General features: G+C 51.4%; 1 protein-coding gene across 1 annotated transcript in view; it reads right to left on the minus strand.

Moving 5' to 3' along the window:
- Nucleotides 1–19,697, minus strand: part of COL27A1 (collagen type XXVII alpha 1 chain) — a 142,420-nt gene that overhangs the window by 39,011 nt on the left and 83,712 nt on the right. Inside the window, exons 25-35 of the mRNA XM_049774232.1 lie at nucleotides 14,421–14,474; nucleotides 11,811–11,864; nucleotides 11,553–11,606; nucleotides 10,092–10,145; nucleotides 5,383–5,436; nucleotides 4,706–4,750; nucleotides 4,574–4,618; nucleotides 4,264–4,317; nucleotides 3,712–3,765; nucleotides 2,206–2,259; nucleotides 1,157–1,210 (exon numbers count right to left, since the gene is read on the minus strand). Coding sequence (XP_049630189.1) covers nucleotides 1,157–1,210; nucleotides 2,206–2,259; nucleotides 3,712–3,765; nucleotides 4,264–4,317; nucleotides 4,574–4,618; nucleotides 4,706–4,750; nucleotides 5,383–5,436; nucleotides 10,092–10,145; nucleotides 11,553–11,606; nucleotides 11,811–11,864; nucleotides 14,421–14,474 — 576 coding nt within the window. The remainder of the gene's footprint in view (nucleotides 1–1,156; nucleotides 1,211–2,205; nucleotides 2,260–3,711; nucleotides 3,766–4,263; nucleotides 4,318–4,573; nucleotides 4,619–4,705; nucleotides 4,751–5,382; nucleotides 5,437–10,091; nucleotides 10,146–11,552; nucleotides 11,607–11,810; nucleotides 11,865–14,420; nucleotides 14,475–19,697) is intronic.

Consider the following 19,697-nt stretch of genomic DNA (forward strand, 5'->3'; position numbering starts at 1 on the left):
CTTGCATGCTACTGTGTCCCCTGCATCCTGCCCTGTCTATGGGGTCCAGGAGGAGCCCCAGGATCTACCTTCATACACCTTCATGGGTCCAAATTCATGGACCCAACGGCCATTTGGGGCTCAAGTTAAAGGACAACCTCCTGCCCTGGCTTGATTCCATCTGTTTCAACTCAATCTGCTCCCACTGGACAGAAGCCGGCACAGGACATAAATGGTAAAGTGAAATTAAGAAGCAAGGATGACTAGAGAGACAGTACAGTGAGTAAAATACTCATCTTGTACCAGCTGATCTGGATTCTGGGTTCTATTCCTGACATGTCTTTCCCTGAGCACCACCACGAGTGATCCCTGATCACGGGGCCCAGAGGAAGCCTGGCTTCCAGAGCATCAAGCATCATCAGGTGTGGCCCCAATGAAGACAAACAAAAAGCAACAAGGAGATGGCATGGGGATGGAGAGGGAGAAGAAGGGTTCCCAAAGGCAGAGACTCATGGGAATTCTCTCTTCCCTTCATGGGGGCTAGTAGGTGTGGGTTCTCCATCCCTTCTGGTGATTTGGTGATTTGGCGATTTGGTGGGGTTGGGGAATTCAGGAAGTGCTGGGCCCAGGTCCCAAAACCTTGGAGAGAAAGAGGGGCTTCGTGGTTTGTTTAAAAGAGGAGCCCCCTCACCCTTGTGGGGCCTGAGAAGTGATAGGTCAGAAGGTCCTTGGGGACATAGGAAGTGACCATAAGCTGCTTCTTTTCGTTTGTTTGTTTGTTTGGGGGCCACACCTGGTGATGCTCAGGGGTTAATCTGGTTCTGCCTTCAGGTATATTACTCCTGGCAGTGGTATGGGATACTGGGAATCTAACCCAGGTTGGCTGTGTACGAGGCAAAGGCCCTCCCAGCAGGACTGGTCTGGTCTGGTACTGAACTGCTCTGCTCCCACAGGCCTTCTTAAGCCTTGAGAATGTGGCCACTCAAGAGGACAGATGAGTGAGTGGGTGGGTCTCCTGGCTTTTGGTCCCAGGGATGCTCTGAATCTACTGGCCATCCAAGAGAGGTTGGCTGGCATAAAGTGTCACCTTCCAGTTCTAATTGGGTTGGGGATAGATGAGCATAGCCCACCATGACACCATGGGAATTTTTCAAAGAATGCTTCTGTTCAGACTTACTCGCTGCCCGATGAGGCCCTGCTCCCCAGGGGTGCCCAGAGGCCCGATGTCACCCTAGGAGGAGGCAAACAAGAGTGTGGGGTTGGGGTACCAGCCACGTTGACCCTTTCCCCAGGTTTTGTGGTTTGTGGCTACATGACACTCCTCAAAACTTTCCTGCCAGGAGAGCTGGCCTGTCTGCAGCAGGAATAGAAAAGCAGTGGGGTGTAGCCTGAACCCCAAGCAGGGACCTGAGACAGGTTCAGGCCATAAGTCTGGGAACTTTGCTTGGAAGCAACCAAATCAGGATTGGCTGGTCCCTTTCTGACTCCCCCCAGACAAAAACTGACACCAGGTTGGGCCCCAAATGAGCTAGAATAAATGTAGCTCAGTCCTCAAACCCCAGCCCAGGTAAGGATCTACTCCCCCTGAGAAACTCAGAAACCCCAATGCAGGGTCTAGGGAAGCAGCACCAGGTTGGTTTTATATTGGGGGTTGGTTTTCTTCATGTGGGAGCAAAGGGCTCTGAACTTTAGGCAAGATTGACCACCTCTAGCCTGAACCCAGTTGAGTGTTAGGCAGGCTCAGGCAGACACTAGGTCATCTATAGAAAGTTCTATGATTTCTTGGTGGAGTGAGGGCTCCCCTTCCTCAGCAGTGATCTGTAATACCCTCTTTCCCCCAAAGGCTCATGGCCTCTAAGGCACAGCCTTGCCTGGCATCAGTGACTTTTCCAGGCACCTGAAAGGGGTGGCATTTCTTTCTCCTCCATGCCAGCTATCAATGGGGTCTGTTCCCCTGCAGGTAATGAGGGACACGGTGCTGAGATGAGATGTGCACGGATCGCCCCCCCCCCCCCTGAAGCCTGGTGCTGGTGCCAGGGGTAACACTGCTGGGCAGTGGGGTGGGGAGGAGTGGAGACTCTGGCTGGCCCCGCTCCCTGGACAAGGAACACATAAGAACCCATTATCCCAGCGCAAGAAAGGACCATTTCTCTGGTGCCAGGACTCGACGGTCAGCTGAGAGCTGGTTTCAGCAAGTCCTGTTTCTCTTCTTTCATCCGGCCTCACCTTCAGTCCAGGTTCCCCAGGAAGGCCTGGTTCTCCCACCGCACCTGGAGGCCCCTGCAAGAGAAAGATAGGGGGGTCTTTCTAAATCTTGGATTGGGGTCCCCTCTGTTAGAGGAACAAATACAGGCCAGGATGGGGGAGAGATGAGCTCAGGTCTCAAAGCAAGAGAGATAGCGAGGAGCACTGTTTTTTTAGCACTTGATGCTGAGTGAAGGAGTGGGAGTCTTGAGCTTCAGGGACTCTCCAGGGCTGCTGGACACTACACCCTCAAACCTGCCATGTGGCTGAGCATATTGTGAGCAGGCGTGGACAAGAAAATTTCATATTCATCTAAGGCCAGGGAGGAAGTGACAAAAGCTATATCCAGAGTTGAGGAGCTAAATATGGGTCTTGGGAATCTACATGGTTAGGGTAATGAAGCATGACCCGAAGCACCGAAGCATGACCTTCTTTTCTTCACTGGTTAAGGGGGGCTTCCCCACCTCCAACTTCTTCCCAGAAAAACCATAAGGGACAGGGTCAAACCTCCACTCTGGAGTGGAGTTATGGCAGAGAAGTGACTACTAGGATTTGGGAGTTAGAAAGAATCACTCTGGGGGCCGGGAAGGTGGCGCTACAGGTTAGGTGTCTGCCTTGCAAGCGGATGGACCGCGGTTCGATCCCCCGGTGTCCCATATGGTCCCCCAAGCCAGGGGTGATTTCTGAGCGCATAGCCAGGAGTAACCCCTGAGCGTCAAACGGGTGTGGCCCAAAAACCAAAAAAAAAAAAAAAAGAAAAAAAAAGAAAGAATCACTCTGGACAAGAACTGGGAACTGAAAGGAGGCCAAGTGATATGCATAATACTCCTCCAGTAAAAATATTGCAAACCATAGTGTCTTCAAGGAAATATGGAGGCTGGAGTGATAGCACAGTTGTAGGGCATTTGCCTTGCACACTGTCGACCTGGGATGGACCTGGATTTGATTCCTGGAATCCCATATTGTCCCCTAAGCCTTCCAGGAGCTATTTCGGAGTACAGAGCCAGGAGTAACCCCTGAGAACTACCAGGTGTAGCCCCAAAACAAAAATAAATAAATAAATAAATAAATGAAAGGAAAAATAGAAAGAGAACTGGGCACACTGGTAGTGGTGGCAGGAAATGTGCCCCAGTGAAGATGGATGTTGGAATAATGTATGATTAAAATTTAATCGCAAACAACTTTGTAATATGTAATTTCATGGTGATTCAATTAAAAAATATATATATATATAAGACCCACCTTTGTATTGGGGTGAAATCCTAACAGTGAAATCAAGGCAGGAAGGAGACTCAAAGAGGCACTGCCAGTCCCTACAACTTCTGGCCCCCCATTTCCTACACTCTCACTGGGATTCCTCCCCTCCTCTGACACATAAGACACATAAGACACTCCACTCTCCACAGCCAGGATGGGCCCAGGGAGAAGGACTGGGGGAACTGAGGGACCCGAGCAGCAGAGGAGACAAGCAAGGGCATCGGTTCTTACCTTGGGTCCCATCTCTCCCAGGGGGCCGAGTGGACCCGGAGGTCCCCGGGGGCCCTGAAACACAGAAACACAGGGACAGAGGAGAGAAAGTGAAGAGGCTGATGGAGGGGCAGGATGGCCCACTGTGCCCTACTCACCCCTGCAGCCCATCCTCCTAACACCTCTACTCAAGTACCTGCAGCCCCAAGCCTTGCTCCAAACTCCCCCATAGCCTGCTGTGCACCCCCACCCTAAGCCCTTCAGAGCCCTGAGTAGCTATTGGCTTGCTCTTACCCTCCCAACATACACATCCGGGGATCACTGGTCCCTTCTCTGCTGCAGGGCAAGATGGCTCAGGGGGACAGTGATTCCCATTTTACTGGCCGGAAGACTGAGGCAGAGACTCATCCATTGGCCTTAATTGAGGCAAGGATGCCTGCTCTCTCTTCTCCCAGCTCATACCCTCCCCAGTCCCCCATTGTCCCACCTTGGGGGAGCACATCCCAAGGGCTGGCCCTTCTAACTCCACCTGGTGGGGGGCACAGGAATAAAGAGGGAAAACAAGGCACTTACCAGTTCTCCTGGGAGCCCCTTGGTGCCTGGGGGTCCCGAGGGACCTGGAATGCCCTGCAGAGACACACAAGTGACCTTGGTCCATGCACACCTGACACTTGACACTGCAGCCAGGTCTCCTATTCCTGCCGCTGCCCTTTGTCAGTTAGGGAAACTGAAACCCAGGGGGTATTGAAACATGCTGGGGGGCTTCATTGCAGGAGGTAGGAGAGTGTCATTGATCCTGACGGTATGCACAGCAAGAGGAACCCAGCTCTGACCCCCCCCTAAAATTACCCTAGGTGTCCCAGCTTGGAACATCTTTACTTACCGGAAAGCCTCGTGCCCCCGAGAACCCTCGCTCGCCAGCCGCACCCTGAAAGCACAATGAGGTTCTCTAGACCCACAAGACAGAGCTGAGAGCAGGGACTGGAGTGGGGGGAGTGGCCTCAATCTGACTTACCTGTTGTCCAGGCTGACCCCGTCTGCCCTGCGATCCTGGGGCTCCCTGCAGGAAGCAAAGCAGGTGCAGTGGGAGGGCGCCCCCACCCTATCCCACGGGAGCGCTGCCATCCATCTCCCTATTGTGCAGGTGGGGAAACTGAGGCCCAGCAAGGGGAAGCGTTCAGCAGCAGCATGAACAGGGGGCTGAGCCCCAGATCAACCACCAAGTATGTCATCCTCTGGTGGGGGGCAGCTCTTGGGCCTGGGGCAAAGCTTGGGGGTTCCGGGGGAAATGTTCCCATTCTCACTCGCTCTCTCTTACTTCCTTTCCAGCAGTGCTCAGAGAGAGACTCCTGTGTTCTCAGCCATCCTCAGCCTCAGGTTCCCAGGTTAATGTGAGGGGCTGAAAACGTGACAGTATTTGGGCCCTGCAGTGCTGGGGAGGGAACTCCAGGAATATACCCAGAGAAGCTTGATGCTGAAGCAAGCTTGAAGCAAGGGACAGGTTTCAACTCTTGTACTGTTTCCCCGGCCTAATCCCATGTCTTTTCTGTCTCTGATTCATTCTCCTGGGCCTCACATTTGGCGTTGGCTGGAGCCAGAAAGAGGCCTCTGGGAACCCAGAAGTTCTGCACTGAGGGGCCCAGTGTGGGGTGGGTGGAATGATCAGCTCCTGGCAGCCATGGTGCTCAGTACCTTTAAGCCTTTGGACCCCTGATCTCCAGCTGGTCCGTCGGGTCCTCGGGGGCCCTAGAATTGGAGAGAAGGACTAGTAGAGGAGGCAGAAGTGATCTCGCTTGGCTGGGAAGGAGGAGTCAGAGCCCACTCTGGTCTGGTGTCTAGTGTTACCCCATCCTCTGGGAGTCACTCAGGGGCTGACTCTGGCCTAGTTGCCCCCCTGGCCCCTACAAGAGGGTTTATGCTGCACAAACTGTTTTCTGAAGTTTGGAAGGATTCAATGGCATTCATTTGCCACTCACATCACAAATGAGGAGACTATGGCCTGTGCAGAGAGAGGGAGAGCTCCACAGCTGGGCCTTCCTGGGACAAACAGGGGAAGATATAGGCACAGGACCATGGTGCAGGGGACCAGAGTAGGATGTGGCGGGTGTGTGTGTGGGGGGTGTGGAGTGCCCTTTTCAGGCTGCCTGCCTCATACGCAAGCTCCTGGGGCCTGTGGCAAAGAATCAGCTCCAAGAAGGGACCAGGAAGCTTGCTCTGGAGTTCCTAAGAGGTACACAAAAGGGGTCATTGTTTAAATAAGCCCAGAACAGGGAGCCAGGAGGAGGCGTGATGGGGTGGTGTTCAAGACATATTGCATCTAGGGACTGGGGACCACTCCTGACTGCACTGCCATCTTCTCATCTCTGAAGAGACCATGAAGCAAGAGGAAATGCCGACGGGAAGTCAGCACTCATAAATGTTAGGTGCTCAGGCTGCAGCTGAGCTGTGGGTTCCCTAGCAGGAGAGACACAGACCAGATTTGGACCAGAACCAGAAATGCAGCAACTGTAGCAACCTCGGAGAAGCTGCTGAGGGTTTGCACGGGTTCAAGGCGAGGCTGGCAGGAGGAAAGGCCTTGTTATTGTGTGACCTAAGGAAGTGTTTGGGCCTCTTTGGGTCTCGATCTCAGATGGACACTCTATACCGGATTCACCACCCCTAGTTCACAGCAGGGGCCTTGTGGCAGCAATGTTCCAGGTCAGGGGCTGAGCCAGTGACTGTTCCCCTCTCTGGCTGCCACCACTGTCCTCCTGTCTTGGGCTCTGGCTCTCCAGAGCTTTCTTCTGGAAAGGCTCCACTGAGAGAGAGAAGGCTGGAGTGTGGGGCAAACTCACTCCTGCTTCTGAGAAACAGAGATGTCCCAGGAGGAAGGAACTGGGGTAAGATAACAGCACAGAGTTACTTTCTTCCTTTTCCAGAGGGGACACAGCCTGGCATCACTCTGCTGGCAAGCAATAAAGGAGCTGGAGTTGGAACCCAAGCCAATCCGGGCCAACATGTCCTATCATTGCCTGCTGTTGTTGATCCAGGTGGGAGCAAGCCTTCTGTCATCAGGCTGTGCAAATGGGGACCCAGCGAGGTCTGCCGGAAAGGGTCATGTTCTGGGTCAGGATGCTGGGGAGCTAAGATCCTCCCTATTGGGGAGACCCTGCTTACCCCCAGAAAGTACTAGAAGCTCCAGAGGAGCATGGGGAGGGGTCCATTATGGGGCAAGCAGGAAGGACAGGGGTGGGCATGGGGGACCCTCCCTCCAGCTCCTTCTGCAGGGAGAGGGGATCCCCCAGAGCTCCACTGTGTTTCTTGGAGCTGCTCCCCAGGATGATGTTGGCAGCTGTACAGGGGGCTGTCACCAGCCCAGTGGGTGTCATGCTTGATGGGAGGGTCCTGCCCTGCAACAGCAAACATGCCCCATCCCAGCTTTTGTATACAAGGGGGTGAAGGAACATGGTCTAGGGAAGCTGACACAAACTGCCCCATGGTTACTCATCAAGGGTAAAATACAGGGGTCTTCACAGAGCACAGTTCTCTTGCTGACTAATTCCCCCCCCCCCCCAGCAGAAACCTGAGAATCTGCGGTGAGGAAGAGGAGGCCCTTGACCTGAGGATGGAGGCCAAGGCTGCAGCATGGAAGCCTCGCCTGAGAGTGGAGACCTTGAGCAGAACCCAATCTAGGCCAGGATCTGATCAACCGTGGACATGGACGGCAGGAGAGCAGAGTCTCCAAGTCAACTGAGTTTTCAGACTTGCCCCACACTCTTCCAGGGACTTGGCAGCATGTCTTGCACACCCACCGTGATGAGGAATTCATAACCACAGTTACCAACAATGCAGGTTGTGGTGGTGTTAAGGGGACCCAGCAGCCTTGGGTTCAAGTTGTGCCTTTTTATCGTTTTTTTGGGGGGGGAGGGGGGCATCTTGGTTGTGCTCAGGGTTTACTCCTGATTCTGCACTCAGAAATCACTCCTGGTAGGGCTCAGGGGACAATATGAGATATGGGGAGTTAAATCCAGATTGTTTTTGTGCAAGGCAAGTGTCCTACCTGCTGTACTATATTGCTCTGGCCCCAATCGCTCTGGCACCAATGCCTCAGAAGGGGCTCAGAGTCTCAGAGAGGTTAAGAAGGTGGCCCTGAGCTTGCACAGCTCAGGAAAGACCAGGTCCTACTTTAACTAAAAGCCAGACCTTGTCAAATTGTTCTACCCAGCCATCCCTGGCCTTGAGCCCCTCCAGTATTTATTCTTTCCAGGCAGCAAGGCCTACATTCCTCCAGGTGCAGAAGCAGGCAAGATCCTTACAGAACTCCAGGCCCATTTAGGGAAATAGGCACCATAAATCACCAGGTCAGTCTCAAGCCTAGAACTACATCAGGACACACCTGGATTGTCTTCATAGCACAGAGGCACATCTCTGGGGCTCCACCTTCTGCCCCCATCTGCACTTTTGTTTTTATTTATTATTATTATTTTTGTTTGTTTTGGCACCACACCTAGTGGGCCTCAGGGATTACTCCTGGCTCTGTGCTCAGAAATAGCTTGTAGCAGGTTTGGGTGACCATATGGGATGCCGGGAATCAAACCTGGTCTGTCCTGGGTCAGCTACATAAAAGGTAAACACCCTACCACTATGCTATCTCTCTGGCCCCTATGGTTCTGTTATTCTGGTCTCTGCACTCAGATATTATTCCAAGTGGTGCTCAGGGGACCATCTGGGATTGAACCCAGGTTAACTATGTGCAAGACAAACACCCTACCTACCTCTGTGCTATTTATCACTCCAGTTTGAGGCCCATCTGTGAGTGCCCAAGGGAAGCCTTTGAGCTGGGGTTGGAGGTGGAAGGCTGGGGGATGGTAATCCAGCACATTTGACATTTGGCAGCGGGGAGGGCCTGGCAGCCAAAGCCCCCTCGCCTCAGGCCTTTGATGTGATGGGGCCTGCATTGCTTCAAGCAGGAGAGACACATTCTTCAGGCGAGGCTGGGAAGGGTGGTAGAGACAGCTGTGGATGGATGCCTGAGCCCATGAAGCTGGGGTAGAGATGTAATCGGGCTTTCTGGGGCAGGAGGAAATTGTATGTAGGGCAGACACAGGCCTCAGTCAGAGGCGCCAGGGCTGGAGAATTGCCTCCTATTCTTCCCTCTTACAATTTCCTCAAGCTCTGGAGAAATCTTGAAGCACTTGAAACTCACACAAGGAGAGTATCATGGACTCCTGCCTGGAGCGTGGCTCTCTGGACCAGCTGCCACAATGCCCACACCCCGCGACTTTTCTGGCCTGGCACCTGCATGCGGGTTGGCAGCAGGAGTGCGCTCTGCAATGCTCTCATGTAGTGGAAGAGAGGGGCGCCTTCAGGAGGCCAGAGAGAGAGAGAGTGTCTGGGGCTATAGCACAGCGGGGAGGGCACTTGCCTTGCACACAGCCAAGTTTGATCCTCAGTGTGTGCAACTGGAGGCAAGTGGCTTAATCTCTCTGTGCCTGTTTCAGAAAGAATAATCACACTGAACTGCCGGGGTACAGGGGAAGATGGGAAGCATTTATGCAGGTAGCAGACGGTGCCTGGCACACTCTTAATCCTTGGGCTGACAAGCCTGGGAAAGTCCTTGTTTAAAGGGTCTTTGTGACTGTTTAGGTGTAACCCATAGGTCCAGATGTAATGGTGGGGGCCTACTGGACTTTGCTCTGTTCTGTAATTTCATTGTCTCTTCCTTCTGCCTCTCACAGATACTGACATGGGTCACTCCTATCAACTTCTTGTGCCCTTAGCTGCCCCGTGCCTGTCACCGGGCAATAGCTACAATGTCATGTACTCTCCTAAAGCTGTCCTGGGACCCTGCCCAGGTGACGTGCCTCCTCCAGGATGACCCTGCAGCTGCGCTCAGATACAGAGACCCAAGAAGGTTATTGGCTGTAGATGATGGAGCTGAGTGAGCTGGCAGAGGTCAGGTTGGATCTTATTCTTGCAGGTACCTACAGAGCCTGCAACAATGCCTGGCAAGTCAATGTTACAAAAATGGCAGTGGAATGAATGAATAGAGAACTGTTCTGTGCCCACCAGAAGAAGGAGTTTAGTACTCAGAAGATTGGCAAAGATGGTGACTTGAGCCAGGGAGATAGCACAGCAGGTGGGACATTTGCTTTGCATGCTGCCAACTCGGGTTTGATCCCCAACATTTCATATAAGCCCTGCCAGGAGTAACCCCTGAGCACAACCAGGTATGGCCTCAAAACTAAAATAAAATAATAAAAGAAAAGATAGGTATTGGTCAGGGGTGGTGTTTCCATGCTTGCGTCAGGCCCAGAGGGAATCCTGGAACCTTATTCCTATGTCATTTCCCCCCACCGTGCTGAGAAAGCAACAGGCCTTAGGGCTGGGCTGGACCAGGGTTTGTGGGGGGTCTCACTCACCCGTCGTCCTTTAGGGCCTCTCATGCCTGGCAGGCCTCGAGATCCTGGAGGACCCTACAGGAAGGAGACAGAGCTTGAAAAAGTTCCTCTAGGACAGTAGCAGAGACATGGACAGCAGGGGCTGAGGGGCCTAGGCTGTAGAGACTGACATACTGAAGGAGAAATGCAGTGAGAGAAGCAGAGTCACGTGTGAGCCAATATTGGGGTCCCATGATGAGGAGGCTCCACCATTCCTGGGGATTCAGGGGGTGAGGAGGGGAGACGGTTCCTGGATGAATCTTTCTTTCATCTCTAGAGCAACAACCAGATGCTTCTGTGTAACATTCCTGACCGAGGCTCTTTGCCAAGGCCCTCCCATTACAACAGTTCTTCCTGTCAACGAGGAGAGGAGGGAGCCCCATTTCTGGCTCAAGTCAGAGGGGTGCAAAGCTCTGATCTAGGGGCTGGATGGAGTAGGGGATCATGGGACAATGTGTGTGTAAGGGAGAGAGAGAGGGAGAGAGAGATACAGGGAGAGAGAGAGTTGTGGGGAATCAGATCAAAGATGCAAATAAGTGAAAGCAGGGACTTGCTCTGCTGAGGGGCCACATTATCTCGATGGTTAAAAGAATGGCAAGAAAAGTGGGGTGTCTCGGAGGGGGCTGCACAGGGCAGACTTTGTCTCCAAAGCCCAACACCTGACTTCAGAGATGCTGAATCCAAGGACAACAGAGTGGACAAAGGAACAGGAAGGGGCAGAGCAGAGAACAGGGAGGCTGCCTATGCCTTAAGACTGTCCCCCACTTCCAGGCCCATCACCAGCTGCTGGCCAGGATGCTCCGGTGGCATCAGGAGTCCCTCAGTTCTGCCCAGCCCCAGGATGGATGTGCCAGTCTCCTTGAAACACCAAGGAGAGACTCAGGTCCATCTGGGTCTTGGGGATACATTCCTGCTCCCCTTCTTTCCTCCAATCACGATAGTACAATGGCCCGGATGATTCTTAGCAGCCACACCATAAGTACCATATCTCCATCACCATGACCATCAGCACTCTCTTCCACCATCATCACCACCATAATCCCTGCCACCCCATAACTACCACCCACCCACCCCATCACGGCCATTTTGCACCACGACCCACCCTAGCACCCCCATCATCACCCTACCACCTCCTCCTCATTTCTCCATTTCACCCCAAACTATATCATCTCACCCCAGTTCCCTTCACCCCACTGTGACCACTGTGAAGTGTGCACTGTAAAGTGAGCACAAGGCCAGCGGTCAGCTCATGCTGTGGCCAGTGCCCACTGTGGTCGCTATCCCTGTTTCTTATGAGAGCAGAGGCGGGCACAGGAAGCCCTATATCTGTCAAGGTGACACTGCCCAGATGCCAGAGTAGGGGGTTCTAGTCTGTGGCAGGGTCTGACTCTGTGGCCTCAATGCTCCATTGTGTGGGTATAGGAAGCCTTGGACATTGCTTACCGAAAGGCCAGGCTCTCCAGGATTCCCAACACCCCCTGGCGTTCCAGGATGACCCTGAAGAAGAAAAGCGAGATAGTATCAGCTGTGGAAGAGTTTCTGCCTCGTGAGCCCTGCCTGGGCCAACTGAGTGTGCCCCCCCACAACTCCAGGCCAGGAGGGCAGCCTGCAGGCAGGTCCCCCTGGAGAGCAGGAGGGATGGGCCATACTGGGGTGCTCAGAGATGGACAAAGATGAGCAAAAGGAAGAAGGTATCTTTACCATTGATCCCTTGGGTCCAGGTGGGCCTGGGGGTCCCATTATGCCCCGATCACCCTGCAGAGAGACAACAAATCAGAGAGGACCTGGAGATGGGGTGGCTTCTTGTGGTGGCAGCAACAGAGGGACCCTCGGCAGCCAAGGAGGGGCAGGGATGTGATCACGATGTATAAAGTCTCTTGTAGCTTATGGCTACATCACCCAGGTAGGGACAGGAAAGGGCTAGGGCTGGGTTCCATTGGCAGAAACCTACCCCTTCACCCTCACCCCACACATATACACCCTGTAGGACCTGGCAGCTCTGCAGATACCCAGGGACAACCCAAAGGCAAGGATGTTCCCATGAAGGACACACTTATGATACTGTTGCCTTTGATGCTGGTCTGAGGCATGTGGTCCCCATTAGACATTAGACATTCACAGCCTGGGCTTGCTGAGACAGAAAAGACATTCACCCTAATCCCCTCAATCTTAGAGGAGATGCCGGATGGCCCAGATGCTAATTCATTCATGTAGGATACAGGAGGAAAAATGGCGGGAGAAAGAAGCTCTGGGCTCCAACCGTGTCTGTTCTCACACATGCTCATTGGGCACCATGTCAACTGGGAGAGGATCTTGAGGGTATGTCTCAGCAGGGCATGGGTCACCTGAGCATGGGACTCAGCCAGAAGAAGCTGGGAGAGGTGAGGAGGTGAGGAGAGAGGAGAAGTGGGAGCAAAAATGTGTGTGACACCAGATGGCTGGGAAAGGATGACCAGGGCCATTTATTTTCTTTGGTTTGAGGTTGATATCACATTCAGAGGTGCTCAGGGCTTAATACTGACTCTGAAACTCTGTATACCTGAATACCAAGTAGGTAGAGCTCGGGAGACCATATGGAGTACCAGGGAACAAATTCAGGAAGGCTAAAATCAAGGCAAGCACCCTACCTGCTGTACTATCTCTCCAGCTCTGTTCAGGACTATTTGGCAAAGGACCATTTGGCAAAGCCCAGAGTTAGTGTGGATACTACAGTAAAGAATTATCAGTGGCAGTCGGATGGTGTGTGTGTGTGTGTGTGTGTGTGTGAAGAGAGACCTCTGCAACCCTTCTATATTCTATTTTTTGCACTCTCTCATGAGTCTATTATGATTTCAAAATAGCAATTACAGGGGGCCGGAGTGATAGCACAGTGGTAGGGTGTTTGCTTTGCATTCTACCAACACAGGATGGATCCAGGTTTGATCCCCAGCATCCCATACAGTCTCCCTGAGCTTGCCAGGAGGGATTCCTAGGCACAGAGCCAGGAGTAACCCCAGAGCACTGCCAGGTGTGGCCCCAAAACAAAACAAAATAGCAAGTACAAGAAGCAGAGTAAGAGAAAGAAGAGGAGGAGGGAGGAAGAAGTGAGGTGGGCTTAGGTATGGAGAGGGTAGAGGGTAGAGGGTTGTCTGGGATGTGGGAAGTGATGAGGGTAGAGTCCAAGAAGAGCCTAGAAAAGGTGATGGGTACAATGTAGGACAGATAGTTTCTCTGGACCTCAGTTTCCCCAACTACCTGGTAGAGATGATTATGACTCTCCTGGAAAGCTAACTGCAGAAAAGGAACATGGATGGACCCAGCCAAAGGAGAGAGGTGCCTACTGGGGTCTGTGAAGGAAGGGGCTGGCCCTGGACTGCCTGAGTGGTGTGGCTTAGCAGGCAAGAGGGGACCTCCAGAATTGAACCTATTTCACACCCCAGTTCTGCCCTTGGTGATCTTGTCTATAAAACAGATCTGTGGGTGGGCACACAAAACATGGCATCTTCCTTCCATGCAGCTCTTTCTGCCTCCTACTCTGCCCATTCTGAGGTGCCTAGATCACCTGCACCCAAGATAGTCACACAAACACCTAAGAAGACTCTGGAAAAGGATGGGAATGGAGCCGAAAAAAGTCTGGACAAGGGAACAATGGCTATCCGAGCATCAAGTAGAAACCATAAAAATTAGGTCTGTTGGGGCCAGAGCAACAGCACAGCAGTAGGGCATTTGTCTTGCATGCAGCCAACACCAAAGGGACTCAGTTCGATTCCCAGTATCCCATATGGTCCACCAGCCTGCCAGGGGCAATTTCTGAGTACGGAACCAGGAGTACCCTCTGAAGGCCACTGGGTGTGGCCCATAAACCAATCAATCAATCAATCAAGTTAAAAAATTATGTTTGAAACCGATATTCATTCGCCTTTATCATTGGTTTGTTATATTTATTTTGTGTTTTGGGACACAGCTGGCAATGCTCAGGACTTACTCCTTGTCCTGCATTCAGGGAATCACTCCTGGTGGGGCATGAGGACCATATGAGAAACCAGGAACCAAACATAGGTTGGCCATGAGCAAAGCAAGCTCTTTGCCTGTGATACTATCACTCTGGTCATCCTTATCATCATGCTATGGAGGCCACACCTGGCAGCTCTGTGGGTATTGGCCAATGTGGGGGTACAAGCATGCCTGGGATGGGTCTCAGGGTCTCCACATGCAAGGCGAGTACTCTACTCCCAGAAATTTTGGCCACTCCCCTTCTCTCATCCTATTAACATTTCCAAACACCACCCTTGCTGGCTTTTATCCCCTCCCTCGGGGTTGGGGGGAACTTACCTTTTCTCCCACAATACCTGGCTCTCCAACTAGGCCAATGAATCCTGGAAGTCCCTAAATTCACGAGAAGCGAGAGAATAGAAGGCGCGTGAGTTCAGGGCTGGGCTAGCTTCCCAGCCGACACTGCGTCTGCCTTCCTAGGAGTCCCCTCCCTCCCGGGCATGCGGAACCCCACACCGGGCACTGTCCATGCTCCCCTCACTCTAGCAGATGGTTTGCATTTGGGAGCCGGCAGACGGCTGCCAGCAGTCCTGGGAGCTGTATTCTTCCCGCGCCAGGAGCTGGGAGGCAGCCATACTGGGCTATGATTTGGACATCGGAGGGGGAAAAGGGACCAGCTCTTGGCTGTTTGGAGGAGAGGCCTGCCTGGGAGAAGTTGATCGCTGTCTTTCGAGGCTCTGGGGCTAAATCAAAGAGAGGAACTGAATTGTCCACCAGGAGAGAAATACCAGAGTGAACTCGGCCAAAAGATTCAATGGAAGTCTGGGAAGGAGAGGCCTGATTGTCTCTTGCAAAGCTGCTTTTCCTAACAGAAGAAGCATGGGCATGTGGTCACACACACACACACACACACACACACACACGCACACCATGCATGGTGGGTGCAAGCTTCACAGTCACCTGTCTGGCCAGTGAATAGCCTCCAGAGAGATGCCCACCAGGAAGGCCAATAGTTTCCTATCTAAACCCCACACTTCCCTCTACTCAGGAAACTTAGATTGCCCAGAATTAAGGCTCTGGAGAAACACAGGTTTGCCCTCTACAGTTTCTGGGAGAAGCAGAAGAATTGGAGTCATTCTGGTCCCTAAGACCTGCTCCCTTTCCCCAAACATGAGCCAGAAACACACAACAGGCACTACTAGGAAATAGATCAGAAGGGGCACTGTGGGGTGGTTGGACACCTAGTGATGGCTGGAGCATAGCACCCCCATATCCAGGGTCAGTTTAGGGTCTCTCAGAGCTTTTAAGTGGCAGCCAGGTGGGAACATGGAATCTTTTTCCTCCACCCTAGGTCCACCCATGACATACATATGACATATGAGTGGGTCAGACACCATCAGCACCCCAGAGGGCCTAGATCCTTACATCAGAGAGGAAAGGAACGAGGTGCTAGGTATGAGGTCATGGCTAGCCACTCAAAGGAAATACCCTTGTTTGGGGCCTTGGCAACCACTTTGAGGGAAAGCCAGAGTCATTTCAAGGCGGTCATGGGGTGACTAACACCTGGCATTTGCTCTGTGCCCAGCCCTGTGCCTGGCACTGTATTTGGGTCATCCCTAGTCAAATCTTCAACTCTGTAGCCCCAGGCAAGTGAGAAAGATCCACCTGGCCTCATCTGTGGAGACTTAGAGGAAGGTTACAGTTCCCTCCCCCGATCACCAGGGTGCCTCTGAGCCTTAGGAGAATGGGAAACCCCTCTCCTTCCATTTGGAATCAATTTAAAGATGGGCCTCAGGGGACAGTAGTGATAGTAATACAGTGGGCAGGGCACTTGCCTTGCACATGGCCAACCTGGGTTCGATCCCCGGCATCCTATAGTGTCCCCTGAGGTCAGAATGATGAGTGCAGACTCTCAAAATAGAATAAATAATGAAGGGCCCTGGGGTTAAGCCAGAGCAGTCCAGGTCCCTTGGGAGCAAAATTCAGGCCTGTCCCTGAGCTGTTCAGAGATGCTGATTGGTTCCTAAAAAGCATTCACTTGAGAGCGATTTTCACTGAGCTGTCAGAAACCTCAACCCAGGAGCCCCCAATATTCTCATGAGTCAATTACTTTGCCTCTCCTGTCACCATGAACCTAGCAAACATGTCCTCCAAAGAAGAGAGTTCCAAAGGCCTAGGACATACACAGGTAGGGGAAGGGGTAGAAGGCAGCTTTGACAGCCAATAGCACAGGCAGTGACTATGCAAGCAGCATTGGCACTTGTGGTAGTGATGGTGGATGCTCCTCCAGCAGGATCTGAGGGGCTGAGTTCATGATTGGGGGAGACCAGCCTAGACGGACCAGTGCTATCTCCAGGAAGAGCCAGAATCAGCATTGAGAATCTTCCTGCCTTCCTTTCTGTGCTCAGCACTCATTCCTGACTGTGCTAGGGTGCAGGGACTTATACATGGTGCTGGGGGTCCAATCAGGGTTAGCTGCATGCAAAGCATGAAAGTACCTTAACCTGGTATTTCCCTTTCTCTGTCCTTCTTTGATGACCTATGACATTGCTGTAGATGTTGGCACAAGGTAGTCATGGGTCTTTCCATGTCAAGGGCAGGAGTGTGTGTGCCCAGCACATAGGACAGGACCTGGCCAGCCGTCTCACCACAGTGAGAGTCAGAGGATCCAAAGGCTCAGGAAATCAAAGGGCAGATACAAATGACCATCCTGGCTGAGTTTTGTGGGAGTCCAGGAGATCTGAGGCAAGTTGCTGCTCAGTCCCTACAATTCCTTATGCCCACATGGGGGGGGGGGCAATAGCATCATCTGAAGGTTGTGGGGGGCGGGTGCACGTGATAGGGAATAGTGTCCGGCAAAGAGCCTAGAAACCAACAGCTGTTTAATAAATGTGTGTGAGCCTGGCTTAGAAGGAAGGTTTCATAAATAAATAAATACATAAATAAATAAATAAATAAATAAATAAATAAATAAATAAATAAATAAATAGTTAAATAAAAGTGGATGGGACCTAGGGGCCAAGCAGTCTCAGGAGCATTGAATGGAAATAAAAAATGGTCAGACCTAACCAAAGTCAATGACAATAGAATCAAGAGACCCAAACTACAACAAGCTATACACAAAAGAGACCTGTTACCCTAACAGTCCAGGGGCTAAGGGTGGAGGGTTGGAAGGCATGCTGGGAAGAGTGGCGGAAGGTCAACAGTGGTGGTGGGAATGGCCCGAATTCACTGTTACTATGTGCCTGAAATACAACTGTGAAAGATTTGTAATTCACATTGGTCTCAATAAAAAATATAAAAGAAAAGAAAAAAGAAGGAAGGTTTCTCATCTTTCCCCGCAACTCTGCAGGATATACCCATCCCATTCCCATGCTTGGAACAGCTGCCAGGGTGGCCCCCAAATCCAATGTCAGAGGCCTCCCTGCTCTGTCTCAGGTTGGGGCTCTCTGAGACTATCCCCTACAGGTCATCTTAGTCAAGACTACCCTATTAGCCCCAGATAAGAGCAGTGGAATAAGTTTTAGAAAATCTTTTATAATAATTTAAAATAATTTCCCCTCGAAAGAGCATTTAAGGGCCATATGTGTCTGTGCTCAGAACTTACTCCTGGCTTTATATGCAGGGTTTACTCCTGGCTGTGCTTGGGATTGAATCTCAAGTGAACCTCAAGCAAGGTCATTGCTCAGGTCAATTCTAGAAGTTCTTAACCTGGGATCTCTAGAAGGCTCCCAGGATGGAATTCTCTGTGTGTGTGGGGGGGGGGGGAGGGGGGAGTGAGAGTTCATGAATTTCTATGGGAAAAGTGGCACTACTGTTGTGTTTTGGGGCCACACCAGCTGCGTTCAGAGGTTATGCTGGCTCTGAGTCCAGGAATTGCTCCTGGCAGTGCTCAGGGGACCATATGGAATGCCAGGGATCAAGCCTGGATCAGCCATATGCAAGACAATTGCCCAACCCATTGTGCCATCCTCTGACCCCAAAAGTGACAGCTTTTTGTTGCTTTTTTGTTAGGGGGTCCTACCTAGCAGTGTTCAGAGTTTACTCCAGGCTCATGGGAACCACGAGGTCTCCATGGACTGGATCCAGGTCTGCCACGTGCCATGAATGTGTTCCAGCATTTTGAGTAATTTCCCCAACCTTATGGTGACAATATGAACTATAACCTAGCATTACTCTCAAGCACCCACAGTCTTACCAGCACTGGCATTTATTTATAATAACCATTGCTGTGGACATCTCAAAAGACAGCATTAAGACTTATCAAAGCATTCATAACTGAGACCACAATGGATCTGTTGCTCAAAATCATCACAAAATACCATGATAAAGAAGCTTATAACCCAAGCCCCTGAAAACACAACACAGAAAAGACATCTGTACTTCTATGTTCCTTGCAGCACAATACACAAAAGTCAACATCTGGAAACAACTTGATTACCCAAGAACAGATGAATGGCTAAAGAAGCTATGGTACATCTTCTCCAGGGAATACCATTCAGCCATAAGAAAAGATGAAGTGGGGGCCGGAGAGATAGCATGGAGGTGAGGCATTTGCCTTGCATGCAGGAGGATTGTGGTTCAAATCCTGGCATCCCCCGAGCCTGCCAGGAGCAATTTCTGAGCACAGAGCCAGGAGCACTGAGCACTGTCGGGTATGACCCAGAAACCAAAAAGAAAAAAAAAGAAAAGAAAAGAAAAGAAAAGATGAAATCATGCCATTTGCTGCTACCTATATGGTTCTGGAGAATATCATGTTGAGTGAAATAAGTTAGAGGAAGGGGAACAGACTTAGAATGTGGACTTAGACTTAGAAAAACTCATATGTGGGCTATAAAGAAACTTTCCTGAGAAATACCAACTACCTAAAGGCAATAAAAATGAAGAGTAGGAGAACTGGTGTTCAGTAGGAAACTTGCTATTGGGGTAGGTAGAGGGGGATAAATTAGGGAAAGGAATACTAAGTCGATGATGGAAGGAAAATGTGTCTGCTACAGAGGCAGGCTGGTGGGCAAGAGGAAAACTGGTAGGAAAAATTGATGGGAGTAGTAGATGCTGGTGAAGGGACAAGTGTTGGAACATTGCATGCCTAAACTCAATCGTATAGATCTTTGCCATTCATGGTGAGTCAATGAAAATAAAAAGAAAAGCAGCAGCAGCTTATCTCTATGGATTTCCATCTAACTTTGTTTCAGAATTGTGCCCCAGGAGAATTGGTTTGCTTGGCACTTAACTCTATTTTGTGTGTACTGGGTTGGAGGAGTTTTGGGCACGAAGAGGTTAGGCTACAGGGATAAAAGGATTTCCAAAGTTCTATAACATCCTGGCATTCTAAGATCCCAAGGATCTGGTTCCTGAGGGACCTACACTTGGTGTAACTATGATATTAAACTGGCTGATCATGTTGTCTTGTCTTATTTTTCAATCAGGAACTAGATCCAGGCCCAGACAGTCCTTCCAAACTACTGGGCTTCTCACAGAATGTGCTCGAATGACACTGGATAGGTTTCAAAACCCCAATGCTCCCCCCGTGGGACTTCCTTACCCCCCACCCCCCCAGCAGATGTTCTGGGGCTGGGAAGGGAGCTGGCACGTGCTGCTCTCACACCACGGAGA

The sequence above is a fragment of the Suncus etruscus genome, chromosome 5 (genome assembly GCF_024139225.1).
Source record: "Suncus etruscus isolate mSunEtr1 chromosome 5, mSunEtr1.pri.cur, whole genome shotgun sequence".
Lineage (NCBI taxonomy): Eukaryota > Metazoa > Chordata > Mammalia > Eulipotyphla > Soricidae > Suncus > Suncus etruscus.